The following is a 22661-nucleotide window of genomic DNA, read 5'->3' as shown; positions in this document are numbered from 1 at the left end:
TCGATGGAGGACGTGCTGTCCGACCCGCCGGACGAGGAGTTTCCCGGCCCGCCGGCGCGGCACTCCACAGCCAGATGTTGGGACATATGAGCAGCCGGCTGTGGTGAGTGAAAGGGACACTTTTTCTGCTGCGTCAGGTTCTGTGACTGTGTTTTCTGGAGCTATTTTTTGTGTGTCTTCTGAAGATAACAATGATTTTTCCGTCGCACCCGTGGCCACTGCTCCAAAGACTGCCTTTGCTGAGCCCACATTCAGGGTTAATGACTGTGTTCATGCTATTGTTTCTAAACCTGGAGTTACTGAGTCTAGCACTACGAGTTTAGGGAATGACTATGTTAGGGGAGCCTTTTCGTCTGCATCAGTTCCTTCAGGTAAAGCAATAAACTTCCCTGAAACAGTTTTTCCTGACCATATCCCCCCATCCACACCTTCACCACAATTCAATGTGGGGTCTGTAACACAGTTAGCAGTACAGTTATCAGTTCAGTCTGGGTGTCAGTCACCAGCCAACTCTGGACCCCTAGAGGTCAAGACGCCAGTGCCAGCAGCTCCACCAGAGAACTCACCTAAATAGTCTCGGCTCTCAGCACCCCCTGAGAATTCAAGTGAGTTCACCCATCCGCCTCCGTCCTCTGCTGAGTGTGTTGGGGAACACTTTCAGCTCTTTGAGGACTGCAACCCACTGTTGCTGCCTGAGTCTAGCCACTGTGCTGCTCAGTCCCAGCTAGTGTCCGCACTGCCAGAGGTTTCCGTACCTGCTGCTTCGGTGTCTGTCTCCACTGGAGGGCCCGAGGAGCCCTTCCAGTCTCGTCAGCTGGGGGTTCAGGAGAACCCAGCCAGCCTCAAGTTTCGTCAGCTGGGGGTTCGGGAGAACCCAGCCAGCCTCAAGTGTCGTCAGCTGGAGGGCCCGAGGAGCCCGTCAAGCCTCAAGTGTCGTCAGCTGGAGGGCCCGAGGAGCCCGTCCAGCCTCATGCCACGTCTGCTGGAGGGCCCGAGGAGCCCGTCCAGCCTCATGTCACGTCTGCTGGAGGGCCCGAGGAGCCCGTCCAGCGTCATGCCTCGTCTGCTGGGGGTCCTGGAGGACCCAGCAAGCACATCCTCGCGTCTGCTGACGGTCCGGGGAAGTCTGTTCAGCCGTCACCTGCTGAATCATCCCCTGCGACTTCTACACCGTCACTGGCAGCATCCACATCACCACCTGCAGCATCACCACCTGCAGCATCCGCATCTCCGCCTGCAGCATCACCATCAACTGCAGCATCACCGCCAACTGCAGCATTACCGTCAACTGCAGCATCACCGTCTGCAGCATCACCATCGTCAGATTCTGCAGCCATCCCGCTGCCGTCAGGTCATCCACGCCTGGTCCAGCCTCTGTGTCATCATCAAGCCTCGCCTTTCCTGGTCCAGCTTCAGCCTCGCCTTCGCCTGGTCCAGCTTCAGCCTCGCCTTCGCCTGGTCAAGCTTCAGCCTCGCCTTCGCCTGGTCAAGCTTCAGCCTCGCCTTTGCCTGGTCCAGGTTCAGCTCGCCTTCGCCTGGTCCAGCTTCAGCCTCGCCTTTGCCTGCTTCGCCTTTGCCTGCCTCGTCTGGTCCTGCAGTTGCCACACTGTCATCAGTTCCAGCTCGTCCTGTTCCGCTTCACCTCTGCCGGTCGCTTTCCTGGCCTCTAGTTGGGCATCATGGCCGTCGAGGCCGGCCTCCTGAGACAGTTCGTCGCTGCCGCTGGCATCGCGACCGACCTCCGGACCTGCTCTGTTGCCGCCACTGCCTTCCGCGTGGCCGGCCTCCTAATTTGTTTTGTCTGCACCGCCGCCATTGCCGTGTGCACGGTCGGCCCCAAGAACTGTTTGCCCGTCGCCGCTGTTGTTGTCCGCACGGCCGGCCCCCTGAACTGTTTTGGCTCTTGTGCTGTCCCTCCCTCTCTGTCTTTCACTCACATAGACACGCACACCACCACTATCAACTTTGCTAAATTGCTAATGAAAAACGTTGATCAGGCAGCTGTGATTGAGTAGCAATGTCCATCCAACTATATTCACGGTTGTTGTGGTCATGATAATATTGTGAGGCCACATTGAAAAGGCTTGGATGAGCTTGCCAAAGTTATACAAGTTGTGCCTCCATCGCTTGTGTCCAGATCACACGCTGCACTGCTGTGCTGCCCCATCTTTTCACTTTCATTACTGTGTTTGCGCGTGCGCAGTGTGAGAGGCTGCGTTGACACCCTCACAACGGCCGACAGGATTTCAAACAGGTTTGATTTTCTTACGACCAAACGACTGATGATCTGGAGCTGGTCGTGAGGTGTTAATCGCTTCTCGTTACCCCACGTATACTACACGATGCATAACACACGATGAAGGCGAAACTCGGGACGATCACCAAAATGGTTGCAAAACTGAAAAATCGTCTCAAAATGAGCCAAAAATCGCACAGTGTATGCCCAGCATTAGGGAGATTAGCCTTGATGTAGCCAACAGCCCTCTGTCATTTCTGGTAAGCCAACAAGTCCAATGTTATTCCTGCGACCCCTGTGCTCCAGATCTGTGAGCTTTGTAGCGAGTTGGTCAAGTTGTTTCTTTAGATTGATAGTCAATCGTCTGTCCTCTCGTGCAGCTGCTTGCACTGAATCCACTCGGTCTTGAGTACACTTAGCCATTGTAGCCACTCTCTCGAGTTCGCCGCTAACATCATTTACCACTTCATTGGTCTTTTGAAGTTCTGTGCATAAGTTGTGTAAAGCAGGGACCGAGACAGAGTCCATAGCTTCTCTGACTGCCAAGGCAACTAATAGGCAACTATTGAGGGACTTTTGTTGTTCTTGAAGTGCTAGCTTTAAGCCATTAGCAATAACCTCGTTGAAGTCATCCTTAGTAACGGAGGATTCTTTAAACTTCTTTAAGGGAGATTGAACAATCTCCCTTTTCCATGAGTCTCTGGTTAATGAAGTGTCCATAGTAGGATAGGCCTCAAAATAACTAACTTGTATGACAGGATACGTGAAAAACTGTGACTATGTGAGCAGAGCTAGAAACTATTCTGGCATCGCTGCCGAAGGGTCACGTCACAAACTTAATTTCTTAATTGCTGAAAATGCATGACAATTTCTGTCCAGTCATACTTGTCCAATAATTTGAACATCACAATCAAAAAACAGGACATGCTCAGATGAAAAGGGTTTTCAGATTTGCAGTCATCAAGTGAAATTTTTTAAGGTATGGCTAAAAAATTCCTAGCAGTAACATGCTTGTTGACAATAGATTTTAACCATAAAAAACATTTTAAAAAGCACTTAGTCATGGTAAAAGTGCTGTATGAATATGTTATTTATTCACAATATGTTATTTTGTGAATAAGACTTCTTGTGGAAAGTGCTTTGAGTGCATAGAAGGGTGGTATAAAAGTACCAGTCCACTTATGATTTGTTAAGGTTTTTAACTATATTATGTTTATAAATAATGAGATATGGAAAGTTCAAAAGAATTTTTCATTTAAAATTTTTTTTAAGTGTTGTAAACTTCATGTAGCTGATGGAGGTGATTTTACAATTGGTCATGCTAATTTTTATTACCTTATTTAGCTGCATAAATATATATAACTGAGAAAACAGTTATATATATTTAAGGGCGACCGTGGCTCAGGGAAGCGCATCTGTAACCGGAAGGTCGCCGGTTCGATCCCTGGGCTCTTTGAGGGGCCGATGGCGCGATATGGCAGCCTCGCTTCTGTCAGTCTGCCCCAGGGCAGCTGTGGCTACAACTGTAGCTGCCTCCACCAGTGTGTGTGAATGTGAGAGTGAATGAATAGTGGAATTGTAAAGCGCTTTGGGTGCCTTGACAAGCGCTACATAAATCCAATCCATTATTATTATTAAAACAGAAGACACTGTGATGAATATTCATATGCTTGTCAGCATCAAAGAGAGACTTCTACTAATTGATTCATTCTACTAAATTATTTTTATGTGAATATACAATAGTAAATAATAATCTATGACAATAAAGAAGGGAAAATGTGAAATGCAGGCATATAAGCTGTTTAGAATTTAAACATTACCAGAAACAGTTTAAGAAATTGTTTGTCTTTGTTTTATGACCATTATGCTTTCATCAATAGAAGAACAGAAATCAACATTTACATAAATGTCATGACATTTCTATAAAATTGATCTCTTTTCCTCTGTCTGGAGAAAAGGTACTCCATTATCTAGTTTGCATTACAATTTCAAATTATATGCCATACATTTGATAATAGGGCATTAACACCAGTGTTATTAAACCTGACAACAATATTTTGATATGTTTGAAAATTGCATTCATTTTAAGTCCATATATGATTGGATTTAAAAGAGGATGGAATAAAATTGACTGAAACGTCAATGTCAAACGAAGAGTTTTTGATAGATCAGAATCCAGTCGAACTATAATTACATCAAAGAAAATAAAACAGGAAAAGTTGATTAACACCAGCAGGTGGGGTAAACATGTCTTTACAGCTTTTTTCCTCACTTCTCTACAACAATGGTAAGATATTCTAATAATCCTGATGTATGTAAAAAGTATGAAAAGCATAGGTAGAAGGGCAATGTTTATCAACATGACCATACCATATATAGATATTGCAACCGAGGGCACACACTGAAGCTTGTAAAGTGAATTGTTACAAAAAATTCCTGTCAGAGTAAAGCTACAGAGTTTGACATTCGAATACAACACACCCAGTACTGAGGTTTCAAAAGCAGGTATAAGCCAAGCTAAAATCAGACATACATATATAGTTATTCTATTCATAATAACTGGATATTGCAGGGGTTTACATATAGACACATACCTGTCATATGCCATTGCTGCCAACAGTAAAAACTCTGACCCAGCTGAGGTGTAATATAAAAATCCTTGGAAAAGACAGAGTGGATATGATATAGTCTGTTTTTCAGACAAAACATCAGATAAGAGCTTTGGATAGATAATCATGCTGTAAAGAACACAGTTGATTAACAAAGCTGCAATAAAAATGTACATTGGCTCGTGAAGGTTTTTGTGAGTCCAAATAAGGTACACTATAGTGGAATTAAAGCAGAGAATCAGAATATATAACGTGGATATAACTACAAAATAGAGATACCTGTATTTGTGCAATTCTGCAAACCCACCAAAAGTTACCAATGTTACATTTAATTCAACATCCATTGACAAAAACAAAAACATTACTGACTATGGAACTATATTACATAAATGGTATTCAAGAATAACAAAAGAAAATGCAACTGTTACTGTATTGGAATAATATATTTTCAGCTCTAAACTAAGAAGGTAAGTGACTGACTATATGGCTTTGTTTTATTAGAAATCTTCCATCCTCTATGGGACTCATTAGGTTCTCCACTAACATGTAAACAACTTCAGGAAATCTGACCTATAAACATCTGATCTGATGTTTATATCACTGTGCAATTCATTGAATTTGCCCATGCATTGTTTTTAAATCGTTGAACTAGTATAGGCTTACTATATACTTTTGCCAGGCTTTTATGCCAGCAGGGTACCTGATCACAGGCAGGGTGTAGGTGTTTATAGCCCAGATCTTGTTCTTACCATTCATGTGACTTCTCAGGATTTGCCTGAACCTCTGCAGGTACTTAGTGGTTGCAGCTTTCCGAGTGACCTCTTTGTGGTTCCCATTTGGCCGCATGATCCCCAGGTACTTGTGGCTGTCCTCGATGCTTGCAATGTTGGCTTCTGGTAGTTCGATCCCCTCAGTTCTGACTACCTTCCCTCTTGTCGTTATAATCCGGCTACACTTATCCAATCTGAGTACTGACAGGGACTAGAAAGAGAGTGCATATTTCTCTTACGGTGTGTTCACACCGAAAGCGATAGACGCAACCAGAGCATCAGGTTTACATGTAAAGTCAATGGAGGAACGCGATGAAGCGCGACTGGGGTCCCGCGAAAATTCAGAAGCAGATTTGCATCGTGAAAACGCATGAGTCGCGCGAGTAGCGTGACTGACACGTTTGAAGCACGAATAAAAATACATGCGGCAGTTTGTGTGCTGCATTTTGTGCATTCGCGCATATCCAGCTTCAAGCCGCGCCACGACAACCAATCAGGAGCCTGGTGACATGATGCTCTGACCGTAGTTAAAAGGGGCAGGTCCAGCCAAAGCCATTTATTCTTCATTCAATATGGAGGAAAGGCTCATCAACGCCGTAGCAAACCACCCGGAGCTGTACGACACCAGCTGTTTTCTCTACCGAGACAGGACTAAAAAAGGCCTAGCTCGGAGGAAGATGTGTGAAGAGATCGGGCAACCTGGTAAGTTCATTCATTTCTCTTTTGAAATTTTTGACTGACCCGGGGAAGCCGCACAAAAGCTAGCAAGCCGCCTACTGTCCCGCTATTTTCCTACTGATGTACAAATACCTTTCTGCTAACGAGATAATGTACTTATTCAGAGGACATCTGCAGGAGAAAGTGGAAGAGCCTCAGGGACACATACTCCAAGTAGAAGAGGATGGAGAAGGAGAAGAGGAGCGGGTCTGCAGCAGGATCGGAATGAGATGGAAGTTCTTTGCGGTCATGGGGTTTCTGGCAGCAGGGGAGTCCCAGTCAGAAGGTATGTTTACAATGAATTAATGTAGGCAGTTAATTTATGCATGTTGTCATATGGGAATATATGTTATTGTTAACATATATTCAGGGCATCAGTTTCCTCATGTGCAAATGGTTACTGGACTTCCTGACCAACCACCCCCAACATGTCCGGCTGGATAACCACTGCTCATCTACAATCACAATGAACACCTGTGTACCACAAGGCTGTGTGATGAGCCCTTTCCTCTACTCCCTCTTCACCCATGACTGGAGACCTGCCGATGGTTCTAACACCATCATTAAGTTTGCAGATGACACCACGGTGATTGGCCTCATCAGTGACAACGATGAGGCATGCCTACAGGGAGGAGGTGGATCATCTGGCTGAGTGGTGCGACACAAACAACCTGCTGCTTAACACTGAGAAGACCAAGGAGCTCATCGTGGACTACAGGAGGAATGCTGACCCACATCCACCCATCTACATTAAGGGGACGGCTGTGGAGCATGTGAGCAGCTTCAAGTTCCTGGGAGTCCACATCTCCGAGGATCTCATCTGGACGACTAACTGCTCCAAGCTGGTCAAGAAGGCTCACGAGTGCCTCTTCTTCTTGAGGACTCTGAGGAAGAACCACCTGTCCTCAGACATCCTGGTGAACTTCTATCGCTGCACCATCAAAAGCATCCTGACCAACTGTATAACAGTTTGGTATGGGAACTGCTTTGCCTCGGACCGGAAGGCGTTGCAGAGGGTTGTGAAAACTGCCCAGCGCATCGCGAGAGCACCACTTCCTGCCATAAAGAACATCTACAGGAAGTGGTGTCTGAAAAGGGCTGGGAAAATCATCAAAGACCCCAGTCACCCATCACAAGGACTCTTCACCCTCCTGCCCTCTGGGAGGCGCTACAGGAGCCTCCGGACTAAGACCACCAGGTACCGAAACAGCTTCTTCCCCACAGCTGTCAGACTCCTGAACTCTGCCTCCTGACATCAGACCCACATTAAACACATGGGCTATGTCCCATTTCAGGGTTTGCACGCTTGAAGTACGCGCACTACGCGTACTACGTACGGTGCGTACTATAAGTACGAGAAGTGCGGAAGTGAGAGGCGTGTGAAATGGGACGGTATATGCTTCGTCGCGCTGTTCAGGTTGCCTAGCAACCATGATACTAACCGCGAGACACGTTACATACAGCTTTGTGTGACATAAATGAAGGAGAAAATTGTTTTGTCGGTCAATCATTTTTGTCATGACATTACTTTGATTATTTGAGTATCTGAGGCTGAGACCACAGGACTGTAAAACATGATTCAAGGGCTTCATTTCTGTACTGAACAGTCATTTAAGATTAGCTAGTAAATAATAATTAGTTAATGTTGTTCATGAGACTAAAGTCATCTCACTATGGTAATGTAAATATAATATGGCCAATATTATAGTATTGTCAGATTATTATGATATATATCTATATATATCTATATCTATATATATATATATATATATATATATATATATATATATATATATATATCTCACTGACTTTCAGTTTGTTGTGTTTGTGGATATATGACTGACTTTAATTATCCATAAAATCATCAGATTCTCTGTAAGATTAAGGTCGACTATATATATATTTAGAAGTAGAGGCTTCAAAACCAAGTTAATGCTGAAAGTACAAACATCTCTAATGTCACACAACTTTGCCGACATGTGGCCAACAGCAATGTTTTAATGTTCTTCATTATTAAACATTCGCACATGAATAAGTGACGTCATGTTCAGTACTTACTTTTGACAGTTCACTTTTCGGCCGCTCCCTTCTGCCGTATTTTGCGGCAAAATTATCCACACCCACCGCCGCGCTATGAATTGTGGGATATATGGGACCACGAAGCGTGCACCGGACCACGCTTGATATTTGGGGAAATCGACGGCGCATTTGGAGTATGCATTTGAAGTACACTTCGAATTGGGACAGCCGTCGTCGCGTGGCGGTGACGTGATCACACTTGAAATGCGTACTTCAAGCGTGCATACCCTGAATTGGGACACAGCGATGGACTGGACATACACACACCCACAACCACCTACACACACAATGGACAACTGTACCCTCATACACACAATAATAACATGGACTGAACCACCACTCTCAACCACTAGCACTTTATATAGCCTTTGTAGAAATTATCCACATATCTCACTTATCTTAACTGCACTACTGTATAATTCTGTATAAATATTCATTCTGTATAATACGATAATTTTTAATTCTACAACTGCTTATAACTTGCATAGTTCACATTTCTGTATAGCTGTATATCTCATATTTCTGTATAGTTTTTTTTTTTAAATTTCATATTTCTGTATAGTTTTTTCATATTTATATCCTGTTCATAGCCTGTACTTAGCTTGTACTTAGGGCTGGGCCATATTATACTGTTCACGGTAATACCGGTACAATGTTAGGCAACGATGAGAAAATTAAATATCATGATAGGATATGGGTAAAACTGTCACGGACTGCCGGGGCAGACCGTGCGGAGTGAGTGGAGGACCCAAGAGCAGACGAGCAGAGCCGAGGACACAAAACTGGACTTAACAAAAAGCGAGCCTTTATTTAGGGCCGAAAACTCACGGAAAAAACAACAACAACAAAGTAACTGAGGGAAAACCTGAACATACACTGGGAAACTATGACTCTACTGAGATTTAGACTATGACTAAACAACATACAAACTATGACTTACTATGGCTGGGAAACTGTGACAAGGGGTAGGGGAGATAACACAGACAACGTGACACTGAACACAGCAAGACTGAAGACTAAATACACACATGAGGTGATCAGAGGAAGTGGAGACACATGAGGACACAGCTGACACACATAACCTAATGACAGGACAGGGGAAGTGAAAACTAAATGCAATGAACAAAGAACAGAGGACTCTTTCAAAATAAAACAGGAAACATGATGAGACAGACCAGACAACATGGGCTTGACAACATGAGACGTGGAACACAAAGGGCAAATGAGACTAAGATCCAGGGGAAGGGGAAATTAGGAGATCCACTAAACAGAACTAAGGCTGAAAAACTTAGGGGTGTCACGGTCCTGGGTCAGTGACTCGGTATTTTGAGTTTCTTGTGCCTCTGAGTTTTTTGTATTATGTTCTTAGCCTTGTGCCGCGGAATTCTTCACCTCCCACGTCCAGCTCTGACCACCGCTCACCTGCCTCTTTCCTCGCAGCAATGTGGTCAGAGGAGGAGGAGTCAGATTCAACCTCTCTGCCATTACCGGCAACCACCACTATCTCTGCTCCCGTCTCCAGGGAGAAGCGGCGGCAGCACAGGCAGCGAAAAATGCCACCGCCAGAACCCAGGACTTCACCAATGCAAACGCCTGCGGCGAGTGTAAATGAAACTACAGTTTACTGGGTCTGAAGGCCCAAGATCTGCTTATGTTGGGACTGAGGTGAAAAAGACTGTTTCGTCTGAAACCAAAATTTCCCATTTAGGTAACCTAGAAGACTATTCTTCTCATGCTCCTCCTAGCCATAACAACGCAAAGAACTGTGGTAATCCTGTTACGTTTGAGCCTGGACTAATTAACTCCGTGTCTGCTAGCTCAGCGGATGTTAAGTCAGAGATTATTAATTCAGAGACCGTTTTTCCAAAAGCTGCCCAGCCTCCTGAAGCTCACTTAGCTGCCCAGCCTCCTGAAGCTCACTTAGCTGCCCAGCCTCCTGAAGCTCACTTAGCTGCCCAGCCACCTGAAGCTCACTTAGCTGCCCAGCCACGAGCCCAGTCTCCATCTCCTGTGTCCCCGCTAGCTGCGTCTCCTGTGTCCCCGCTAGCACAGTCATTTACTCCGCCACTAGCTCCATTTTCACCTCAGCTATCACTCCAGCCTCCTACGTTGCCTTTAGCCCAGTCTGCTAATCATTGTTCGATTCAACCCTTAGTTCGGCCACTTGTGCAATCCATAGCTCAATTACCCGTTCAGTCCTTTGCTCATGTGCCTATTCAATTCCGAGCTCAGTCTCCTCCATCACCACCGGTTCAGTTCCCCGTAGCACTTCAGTCTCCCTCAGTTTGGTCTGTCACTCAGTTGCCCTTAGCTCCATCATCCACACTACCACCCGTTTCTCTCCCACCACAACCATCACTACACTCAGCCATTCAGGCTGCTACTCAGCCAGTCATTCAACCTATAGCCCTGCCATTAAGGCACTCTGTAGCTGAGCCATTAGCCGCCCGACCCGCAGCCAATTCAGCCACTCCTCCACCCGTTACACCTCCACCACAACCGTCACTGCAGTCTCCAGTTCAGTCTCCTGCAGCTCAGCTTTCCCCAGTGCAGTCCCCAGTGCAGTCCCCCTTAGCACAGTCATCCACTCATCCACCAGCACCACTACCGTCACTACTACCTCTAGTTCAGTTTCCTGTGCAGTCACCCCTAGTTCATTCCCCTGTGAAGTCCTCAACTCCACCACCTACTCCACTCTCACCACCACCGTTACTACAGACATCATTTCAGCCCCCTGTGCCAGTGCAGACGCCCTCAAATCAGTCTCTCGTGCATTCATCTACTTCACCACCGTTAGTAGCCCAGCTCCCCGTGTCTCCCGTGCAGTCATCTACTTCACCACCGTTAGTAGCTCAGCTCCCCGTGTCTCCAGTAGCTCAGGTCCCCGTGTCTCCCGTGCAGTCATCTACTTCACCTCCACTAGTAGCTCAGCTCCCCGTGTTTCCAGTAGCTCAGCTCGCACCTGAATCATTGGCCCAGTCCCCGGTAGCAGTACAGTCTTCTGGTCAGCTTAACATTCAGCCAGGGGTCCCAATACCCTCTGGCTCTACATCAGCCCCTGCTGGAAGGTCGGATAAGTCCATCCAGCACTGTGCGGCCTCGTCGGCTGGGGGTTCTGGTGAGCCCGGCCAGCCCTTCCTCGTCTCCGCTGGGGGTTCTTGCGAGCCCGTTCAGCCTCCTGTCTCCGCTGGAGGGTCCGAGGGGCCCGTTCAGCCACCCGTCTCCACTGGAGGGTCCGAGGGGCCCATTCAGCTTCCCGTCTCCGCTGGAGGGCCCGAGGGGCCCGTCCAGCCTCTTGCCTCGTCAGCTGGGGGTCCGGGAGGACCCAGCCAGCACATCCCCATGTCTGCTGACATGGGGATGGCGAGACCATTCAGCCACCACCGGCTCCACCGCCTGCAACCTCAACATCCACGCCACCTGCAGCATCAGCATCAGCTTCTGCTTCCGCCTCGCCTGGTCCGGCCTCCGAGCCTTCGTCCTCCACGCCTGGTCCGGCCTCCGAGCCTTCGTCCTCCATGCCTGGTCCGGCCTCCGAGCCTTCGTCCTCCACGCCTGGTCCAGCGGTTGTTACACCCCCGTCCAAGGTACGTCCAGCACCTCAGCATCGTCGGCCAGTTTCTGAGCCTCTAGCCGGACGTCATCGCCGTCGTGGGCGGCCCCCAGACCGCCTTCGCCTGAGTCGCCGCCGTTGCCTTCCGCACGGCCGGCCTCCACACCAGCTCTGTTACCTGTGCCACCCACCTGGTCGGGCCCCCGACCGTTTAACTTATGAACTCTTGTGCCGGCGACCTCCGGGTCGGCCCCCCGCACTGTTTCTCTGTTGTTGCCGTCTTCACGGCCGGCCCCCTTAACTGACCTGTGTTTTTGTTTTCTGTTGAATAAAGTTTGATTTATCTGACTGTTTTGTTTCGCGCCTCTTTTTAACTTCAGTGGATATTATATACATGGTTATGCTGAGGATATGTCAGCCCATTTCTACTGGAAATGCCTTTTGGTTAAACTTTCAGCAAGGAATTTGCACTGTTAAATGTTTATATAGCTTTAATGCACATAAAAAACAGCTGCTTGTTTAAGTGAAAATAAATGGATGGGGGTTTTTTTGTGCTAGTAAAGTTGTGGAGTTGTATTTTGTCTCGCAGAAATTATATTGTCAGTTATATCAATATCGCAAATTTTCAAATATATATCGTGATATATTTTTTTGGCCATATCACCCTGCTCTACTTGTACTCACTACAGCCTGTACATACTTATAGTTATAGCATATTCATAACATACCTTCATACTGTGTACATTATAACATACCACAATAGACCCATTTCTGTAATATACTTACATATCTATATTTTTGCTAATATATATTTGTAATATATCTATATCATGGCTAAAGCACTTCTGGATGGATGCAAACTGCATTTCGTTGCCTTGTACCTGTGACATGTGCAATGACAATAAAGTTGAATTCTATTCTATTCTAATATTATTTCAAATAATTCTTTTTTAATAACTAATGTCTCAGTTCTACTACACAGCAAAAATATTAGCACACAACTTGACACATGTAGATTTTTTTTCATAGTATACTAATGAAAAAATATACAACTATATAGGAACATAGTGAAGACCAATTATTTAAGACAATAAAGAGAGGTTAGTTTATTTTGGAGGCAAGCTCCATTTATTAAGTAAATTTTAAAAAGGCAGGAATGCACTTTAGAGGTTTGTGGGTTGCTCCCAGGCTGTACTTCCAGGCTGGACTACTGCAATTCATTATTATCAGGATGTCCAAAAAACTCACTGAAAAGCCTTCAGCTAGAAGTAGAAATGCTGCAGCAAGAGTACTGACAGGGACTAGAAAGAGAGAGCATATTTCTCCTGTTTTGGCTTCCCTTCATTGGCTTCCTGTTAAATCCAGAATTGAATTCAAAATCCTGCTCCTCACATACAAGGTCTTAAATAATCAGGCCCCATCTTATCTTAATGACCTTGTAGTACCATATCACCCTATTAGAGCACTTTGCTCTCTCACTGCAGACCTACTTGTTGTTCCTAGAGTATTTAAAAGTAGAATGGGAGGGAGAGCCTTCAGTTCTCAGGCCCCTCTTCTGTGGAACCAGCTTCCAGTTTGGATTCGGGAGACAGACACTATCTCTACTTTTAAGATTAGGCTTAAAACTTTCCTTTTTGCTAAAGCATATAGTTAGGGCTGGGCCAGGTGACCCTGAATCCTCCCTTAGTTATGCTGCAAATGCTGGGGGATTCCCATGATGCATTGAGTTTTTCCTTTCCAGTCAGCTTTCTCACTCACTATGTGTTAATAGACCTCTCTGTATTGAATCGTATCTGTTATTAATCTCTGTCTCTCTTCCACAGCATGTCTTTATCCTGTCTTCCTTCTCTCACCCCAACCGGTCGCAGCAGATGGCCGCCCCTCCCTGAGCCTGGTTCTGCCGGAGGTTTCTTCCTGTTAAAAGGGAGTTTTTCCTTCCCACTGTCGCCAAAGTGCTTGCTCATAGGGGGTCATGTGATTGTTGGGTTTTTCTCTGTATCTATGAAGCGCCTTGAGGCAACTTTTGTTGTGATTTGGTGCTATATAAATAAAATTGAATTGAATTGAATTGAATTGATAGCACACCACATCCATGTTATCAGTGTATAAACTGATAGTTTAACATATATTAGCATAGGTATCAATAAAGGACTACTGTATTAAACACTTTTACCAGGCATATGGACAGGCGCTCTGCAGGTGGGATTGAGCACCTGTAGTTGGTGTCCAGGCGGGTGATGCTTGGACCGACGCGGGACAGCAGCTCCTCAAATTGGGCGAGGGTAAGACAATGGTACCGCTGAAAGCGGCCATCATCCAGACGGAGCTCCTGAAGCAAATGGTGAAACTCACCAAACTGCTCACGCTTCTGGAGGACCTGATGGTCCCAGGTACGGCGAGGAAGTCCTTTACGCCGCTGCTCTGCTCTCTACAGTTAATAGAGAAGGGAGACTCTCTCTTCAAACGCTAGATCAACAGCTGCCATCTTGCAAACATACCGTCTGGCACTACTTCCTCCCACATTTCCGCTTCACGCGTGTGAGAATTGCATATTTTTAAGTGCGACCAGTTTGCGTTGGATGCCCTTCGAGGTGCGAATGTGAACGCGACCAGCTTGGGGCTTCTGGCGCTTGTTAGTCGTGTCTATCGCGTTCGGCGTGAACGCACCCTTATACTGCCTTCCCTTCACTGGCTTCCTGTTAATTCCAGAATTGAATACAAAATCCTACTCCTCATATACAAGGTCTTGAATAATCAGTTCCCATCATATTTTAATGACTTTATAGTACCAACACCCCATTAGAGCACTTTGCTCTTGCACTGCAGGCTTGTTTTTCCTAGAGTATTATAAAGTAGAATGGGAGGCAGAGCCTTCTGTTTTCAGGCTCCTCTTCTATGGAACCAGCTTCCAGTTTGGAGTTTGGGGACAGACATTATCCCAACTTTTAAGATTAGTCTTAAAACTTTTCTTTTTGCTAAAGGATATAGTTGGGGATGGATCAGGTGACCCTGAATTGTCCCTTGGTTATGCTGGAATAGGTGTAGGCAGCTGGAGGATGATGCATTGAGTATTTCTTGTTCAGTTTTTTTAATTCACTGTGTGTAGATAGATATATGGAGGACCACAAGAGCCACGCGCATCGAAATAAAAAATCCTGTGCTTAATTAATGAATTGTAGAATAAAATCTGCATTTGTAAATTCATTTTTGAATTCCAATTTAATAAACTGATTTTTAAAATGCTTTTTAAGTCTTCATTTCAAAAAACATTTTCAAATTGCACTTTAATAAACTTCATTTCAAAAATCTTTTTTGAATTGCACTTTAATAAACTTCATTTCAAAAACCTTTTTCGAATTGCACTTTAATAAACTGCATTTCAAAAACCTTTTTCGAATTGCACTTTAATAAACTTCATTTCAAAAATCTTTTTCGAATTGCACTTTAATAAACTTCATTTCAAAAACCTTTTTCGAATTGCACTTTAATAAACTGCATTTCAAAATCCATTTCCCTTTCCTGTTCGCTCAGGGATTAACATGTGGATTAGCATTTGGATTAGCAGTTGGATTAACAACTTCATTTTAAAAAACCTGCTGCTATTCAAATGAGCCACACCGTGGGATGTAGCTCTCTGATTGGTTGGTCAGACACAGGCTGTCTGCCAGCCTGGATGTTTCTAGCTCATAGCTTCGCCCTGCTAAGAAGCCTGTGTGCTTGTACAAAGGCCGTTCAACCTCGGGATTTACACTCGGCTCGACACGGATATGTGAAGAATGAAGGGACCCTGCAGCGAAACGGAGAGCCAACCTCTGGCTGAGTGCCTGTTTACAAAGTCTGACCACCTGTGAAGGTAACGTGCTAACGTGGCTAACGCTAGCATCACCGCACGTAGCCCCGTTATTTTAAGGTCATTTCATTCATTCATTTATTCATTTATTTGTTCATTTCAGGCACAACAAAAATACATATATTAAATATAAAGTGCACAAAAACAAAAAACAAAAAATTACCTGAAAAGGAGTGGGACGAAGAAAACTTATTAAATCCCACCCCTATACTCACTCATCAACAAAAAACAATAAGCTTCCCACAGCTACGCCCATCGTTGCAACCAAACAAACCATCAACAGCCCCGGGCACATGCAAGCATCTCAATGGCAGCTCGCAACAACAAATAGGACCGTCATAACAGAATACAGAATATATATTAATTATAAATTGCGTTACCACAGGTAACAGGCAATAATAATTACATAGTGACAAACACACATACATATTAGAGATGGCACGATACCACTTTTTTATGTCCGATACCGATACCGATATCATAAATTTGGATATCTGCCGATACTGATATGAATCCGATATAGTGTGTTTTTTAATCAATAAAACGTTTTTTTAAATATCTTGTTGCATTTTGTATAAGTTCATACTCAAGTTTAAATAAATAACAACACTAAAGCTATTCTGTTATACCTGTATGTAAAAAATACACTGCGCCGAAAATATTTCATAGTTCAGCAACACTGATCAATCTAATAAACTTAAACCTGCACCATCCTCCCTATTCTGGTATTTTAAAGAGTACTTAGCAGAAATATTAAGCAACCTAACTAATAGGGTTGCAAACTCCCAGAAAAAAAAAAAATAGGGAACCACCCTCCACCTCATGATGCTTAATCGATGTAATCAAATTTAATTTGATGCAGGGAGGAAATGCACAAAAATAAATTATTTTTCAAGAATAATTAAATAGATTCAACATCTTTCTTCAACAGAATTGCAGACTGCACAGATGGTATCTTCCCAAAGGAAAAAGTACTATAGCTTACTAGGGTATATTAGACTTAACAGTTACTATATACAGTAATGGACTTCTATATATTTTACATCAGATTAAAACTTTGGGTGTAAGAGTCAGACAATTATTTTTAAAAGTTAGACATTTTAAATGAGAATAAGAAAGAAAAGTATGTCTTTGTGCCCCCTTTTCCCTGTTCATGCCCTATCGGCCCCCCTGGCTAAACTTTGCTAGATCCGCCCCTGCACAGTTACCAGCTGTCAGCTGTAGAAAAAGATCCTGGTGTAGAAAGTAATATTAAATAAATTCTAACAACAGCTTATCAAGCTTAATAGTGCTGCTGTTGTTCAGCCGCTGGTTTCCTCTTTCTGGTGAGAAGTGGGCCAAAAACTAAGAAGAGAGACGGACTCGCGACAGAAAAGCCGATCAGCTGATCATTAAGCAGTTTCACGATTGAAGTAGCAGCAGGAGAGAGAGAGAGAGAGAGGCAGTCGCTCCATATATCGGTTGTTAAGCTTAAGGTGGGAACGCTTTACAAACATTCAGAGATGAACTTACACACTTGCTTTACTTCTCTCTGGGAAAACTTCCTCGGAGATGAAATGCTGGTTTGCTAGCTAGGCTACAAATACACACAGCGGCTCTATCATGTGAGGCATACTGCTGCGAAGTGCTACGGTTATGAGCCGAGTTACGCCGTGTAGCAAGCTTTGTGAGGTGCTTTTTTGATATTTAATGGATCGGATTACATTTTTTATTTCTCGCCGATATCCGATCCAGTAATTTGGGTCAGTATCGGACCGATACCGATAGGTAATATCGGATCGGTCCATCTCTAATACATATACATACATACATATATATCTACACACACATGTACATACATATGCACACACTTTTTTTTTTTTTTTGAATCCATACCAGCAATGGTAAGAGAACAAACATTACAGAGCACACTATAACCATCATTGAGTATACTGTGACCAAACAAACTGTTTGTAGAGGAATTTAAATCTATGAATATTTTTGCATTGTTTCAGTTGTAAACTCAGACTGTTCCAGATTTTCACACCACGTACAGACACACAAAAACCTTTACGGGTTGTTCGAGTTCTGGGTAATTTGAATTCTCCGAAGCCTCTCACATTATAAACCCTTTCTCGAATTTCAAATATAATTTGTAAATTTGCAGGTAGAAGTTTATTAAAGGCTTTGTATAAGATTATGGATGTATTGTAATTAACCAGATCCTGGAATTTAAGTAACTTTGCCTGAAGAAAGAGTTTGTGAGTATGATCTAGATAACCGGCCTTGTGAATAATACGCAGTGCTCGTTTCTGTACTGTGACTAATGGATTAGTTGTATTTTTATATGTGTTTCCCCACACTTCCACACAATATGTAAAATATGGAAGAACCAGGGTACAGTACAGAGTACGAAGTGCATCTTTATCAAGGTATGGTTTCACTTTGTTCAAAACTGCGAGGCTTCTGGAAATTTTGGTTTTTATGTGTCTGACGTGGGGTTTCCATGAAATTTTGTTATCAATTACGACTCCCAAAAATTTGTTTTCACTCACATTATCAATTGGTACACCTTCAATGATAATCGGTAATTCTATATTATATTTTAAATTACCGAAAAACATTGCTTTAGTTTTATTTATATTTAATGATAATTTATTTATATCCATCCATTTTTTTATTAATTTTAGCTCCCTGTTTACGGTCATTACAAGATCAGTATAATCATTGCTACTGAAAAATATGTTGGTGTCATCTGCGAACAGTATGAGTTTAAGTACTTGAGAAACATCAAAAATATCATTTATGTATATATTGAAAAGTTTTGGTCCCAACACTGACCCTTGGGGAACACCACATGTAATACCAAGTTTCTCTGAATGGTAATGCCCTATGCTAACATATTGTTCCCGACCCGTTAGGTAACTTTTTAACCAGTTACCAGCTTTCCCTCGAATACCATATCTTTCCAATTTATCCAATAAAATTGAGTGATTGATTGTGTCGAAGGCCTTTTTGAGATCAACAAAAATACCAACTGCATATTTATTTTTATCCAGTGCATTAGTAATTTCTTCTACTGCCTCAATTATCGCCATTGAAGTGGTTCTTTGCGTTCTGAAACCATACTGACCAACATTTATTATTTGATGTTTTTCAAGAAATTTTTCTAATCTTGAATTAAAAAGTTTTTCTAAAATTTTTGAGAATTGAGGCAGTAGAGAAATAGGCCTATAATTGGTAAAACTGTGTTTTTCATTACTTTTGTATAGTGGTATTACTTTTGCAATTTTCATTTTTTTTGGAAAACAACCGGACTGAAATGATGACTGATTTGATTTTATATTACTGATGTTTTCATTTTTTTGACACGGGATGTCCGCTGCTAGTTCAGGGCCAATATTTATAAAAAATTTATTAAACCCATCTACAATGTTACTCATGTTGAGATTTTCACCATTTGCATCAATGAAACATTCAGGATATGATGTTCCAGAAGATCCTTGTTTAATTAAGTTATTTAACACATCCCAAGTTCCTTTTATATTGTTTTTATTTTCATATAATCTTCTTCTATAATAAAGTTGTTTACTCGTTCTTATAATATCAGTCAATTTATTTCTATATGCTTTATATCTTTGTTCCACTTCTTTTGTTTTTACTTTGATGAACTGTTTATACAGATTGTTTTTCTTTTTGCAAGCATTGATAATTCCTTTTGTGAGCCAAGGACTTTTTATCTTTTTTTTCTTTGTCTTGTGTTCATTTACAGGACAATGTTTATTGTACAACATAGTGAAAATATCTAGGAAATTGTCATAAGCCTTGTCCACATCTGACTCTTCATACACCGAACTCCAATCTTGTTGTGCTAAATCGAAATTAAAGGCATGAATTGCTTCTTCATTTATTGTTCGCTTTGCTATCGTAATCTTGGTATCTATTTTTTTTAAATCACAGTCACACAAAGTAAAAACTGGTAAGTGGTCAGTTATGTCACAGACAAGCAGGCCACTATTAATTTGGAAATCCATGACATTAGTAAAAATGTTGTCAATAATAGTGGCGCTATGTGATGTTATTCTGCTTGGCTTTGTTATTGTTGGATATAGTGATAAGCTGTACATCGTGTCAGTAAAGTCATCAATGGCTTTTAACCTTGTTGGGTTTAGCAAATCAATATTAAAATCACCACAGATGAATAGTAATTTTTGGTTCACCGAAGCAAACATTTTTTCTATCCATTCATAAAAAGTGTCAATACTTGAACTGGGTGTCCGATATATGCAACTTATTATAACATTTCTCTTTTTTTCATTCATGATCTCAATAGTCAAACATTCCAAAATTCCATCAATAGCCATAGACATAGTTGTTACAACATTATATTTTATAGAGTTATGAACATATATAGCAACCCCTCTCCTGCATGAAGTCCAGGTGCTGGTTTTCCAGTGTGTGCGTCTGATGGCCCAAAGCTGACTCAGAGCCGTAACACCATCAATGGCTGCAGTATGGAACAGGTGTGGGTGTGTCCTCATCTCCCAGAGGAGTCCAAATCGTCATCAAACAGCCCTACAGACACAAAAATGTGAAAATATAAACAACCAGACTATCAGCAGTGATTTAAGTACTTTAAGACCTCTGTGAAAATCATTTACAGTATACATCACAGAATTTAAGGCCTTTATGATCACAGAGCATACAGAGAAAAGTACTAAACTGAATCAATTTCAGCTTTCGTTTCTCATGACGTATATTGTATTAATAATTACATTTCATTATCTGTAGCTTTACCACACATTTGCCACACAGGTGTAGATACTGTAGGTTCAGTGAATGCTTAGATTGCAGTGATTAGAATATACTGGACATTCAAAGCTAAGATTCAGCGCACTGTGTTACAGGCTGGGGTTTGATGAATTCATCATATATACAACCTTTGATCATCGTTTATGTCCAGTTGAATGAATCTGCACTCACATATTAAATGAACTGAAATCAGTAGTGTGATCTCCAGTCTTTATATGCTGAATGAGAGAACTGAAAGCTGTTATTTTAATCAGCCTGTTTCAGTTGTTTTAACTCACAAGTATCACAAAGTAATGTGGTAACATCTGGACTGACGAGTTTACTGTCAGCATTTTAATCGCTAGTTTAAAGGCTATAGGCTGCAGCCGTTGCTCTAACACTGTATAAATGTAACGGGCCTCAGTGCTGGTTCTAATAGTTTGAGCTGCTTCCAGCTTTATTTGTGAAGAGCACAGCAGCTTACAAAACACGTAGCTAGCTCGTACAGCTGCGACGTAAAACTTTCATAAGCTAAAATGACCTTAAAATAATGGGGCTACGTGCGGTGATGCTAGCGTTAGCCACGTTAGCACGTTACCTTCACAGGTGGTCAGACTTTGTAAACAGGCACTCAGCCAGAGGTTGGGCTCTCCCTTTGCTGCAGGGTCCCTTCATTCTTCACATATCCGTGTCGAGCCGAGTGTAAATCCCGAGGCTGAACGGCCTTTGTACAAGCACACAGGCTTCTTAGCAGGGCGAAGCTATGAGCTAGAAACATCCAGGCTGGCAGACAGCCTGTGTCTGACCAACCAATCAGAGAGCTACATCCCACGGTGTGGCTCATTTGAATAGCAGCAGGTTTTTTAAAATGAAGTTGTTAATCCAACTGCTAATCCAAATGCTAATCCACATGTTAATCCCTGAGCGAACAGGAAAGGGAAATGGATTTTGAAATGCAGTTTATTAAAGTGCAATTCAAAAAAGGTTTTTGAAATGCAGTTTATTAAAGTGCAATTCAAAAAAGATTTTTGAAATGCAGTTTATTAAAGTGCAATTCGAAAAAGGTTTTTGAAATGCAGTTTATTAAAGTGCAATTCGAAAAAGATTTTTGAAATGCAGTTTATTAAAGTGCAATTCAAAAAAGGTTTTTGAAATGCAGTTTATTAAAGTGTAATTCGAAAAAGGTTTTTGAAATGAAGTTTATTAAAGTGCAATTCGAAAATGTTTTTTGAAATGAAGACTTAAAAAGCATTTTAAATATCAGTTTATTAAATTGGAATTCAAAAATGAATTTACAAATGCAGATTTTATTCTACAATTCATTAATTAAGCACAGGATTTTTTATTTCGATGCGCGTGGCTCTTGTGGTCCTCCATATTAGATAGACCTCTCTGCATTGAATTTTTAACATTACGTGTTATTAATCTCTGGCTGTTTTCCACAGCATGGCTTTTGACCTGTCTTCCTCCTCTCACCCCAACTGGTTGCAACAGGTGGCCGCACCTCTCTGAGCCTAGTTTTACTGGAGGTTTCTTCATGTTAAAAGGGAGTTTTTCGTTCCCACTGTTGCCAAAGTGCTCGCTTATAGCGGCTCATATGATTGTTGGGTTTCTGTCTTCACACTGAAGCAACTGTCGTTGGGATTTGTATAAATAACATTGAATTGAAACCAATATGAACTGTTAAAATGTATCCCAGTTTCTGTTCATTCACCCTAGTTATCCAGTTCTTGTTCACCATGTTTTACACACATATAAATGAACAAAAGATTACTATATATTGTACAATAACTTGTCATTTTATCCAATTTCGACTTTTTTCTATCACTCACCTTTACATTAAATCAGAGAATGAACCTGTTCTATATCAAGGAAGTCATTTCCTTTATACACTCACACCCAACAGTCCGGTTTGCTGTCCTCGTGGAGACATTTAATTGACATATTGCTTTCTTTCGCAACTTACCCTAACCCAGTGATTCGCAAACTGTGGTAAGTGTACCAGTGGTGGTACTTGGGCTCCCTCTAGTGGTACCCGGGAAGTCCAGATTGTGTGTGTGTGTGGGTGTGTGTGTGT

General features: G+C 42.6%; 2 protein-coding genes across 2 annotated transcripts in view; one reads left to right on the top strand and one right to left on the bottom strand.

Moving 5' to 3' along the window:
- Window positions 1–4229: 4229 nt before the first annotated feature.
- LOC102791947 (olfactory receptor 6N2-like) lies at window positions 4230–5207 on the bottom strand. Its single transcript, XM_006808157.3, has one exon. It carries the CDS (start codon window positions 5205–5207, stop codon window positions 4230–4232), a length of 978 nt encoding a protein of 325 aa, XP_006808220.3.
- A 980-nt stretch (window positions 5208–6187) lies between these two features.
- Window positions 6188–22661, top strand: part of LOC148098147 (uncharacterized) — a 65856-nt gene continuing 49382 nt past the window's right edge. Inside the window, exons 1-7 of the mRNA XM_087830028.1 lie at window positions 6188–6317; window positions 6460–6610; window positions 9852–10015; window positions 10120–10417; window positions 10754–11231; window positions 11343–11730; window positions 11787–11977. Of these exons, the coding sequence (XP_087686154.1) occupies window positions 6188–6317; window positions 6460–6610; window positions 9852–10015; window positions 10120–10417; window positions 10754–11231; window positions 11343–11730; window positions 11787–11977 (1800 nt within the window). The remainder of the gene's footprint in view (window positions 6318–6459; window positions 6611–9851; window positions 10016–10119; window positions 10418–10753; window positions 11232–11342; window positions 11731–11786; window positions 11978–22661) is intronic.

The sequence above is a fragment of the Neolamprologus brichardi genome, chromosome 16 (genome assembly GCF_056152115.1).
Source record: "Neolamprologus brichardi isolate AB-2024 chromosome 16, ASM5615211v1, whole genome shotgun sequence".
NCBI classification, from domain to species: domain Eukaryota; kingdom Metazoa; phylum Chordata; class Actinopteri; order Cichliformes; family Cichlidae; genus Neolamprologus; species Neolamprologus brichardi.
The sequence above is the reverse complement of the archived record's forward strand: the minus strand, read 5'-3'. Positions and strand labels throughout refer to the sequence as shown.

Coding starts and splice junctions, on each gene's coding strand:
- LOC102791947 (XM_006808157.3), bottom strand. CDS start 5,207: ATGTTTTTGTTTTTGTCAATGGATGTTGAATTAAATGTAACATTGGTA.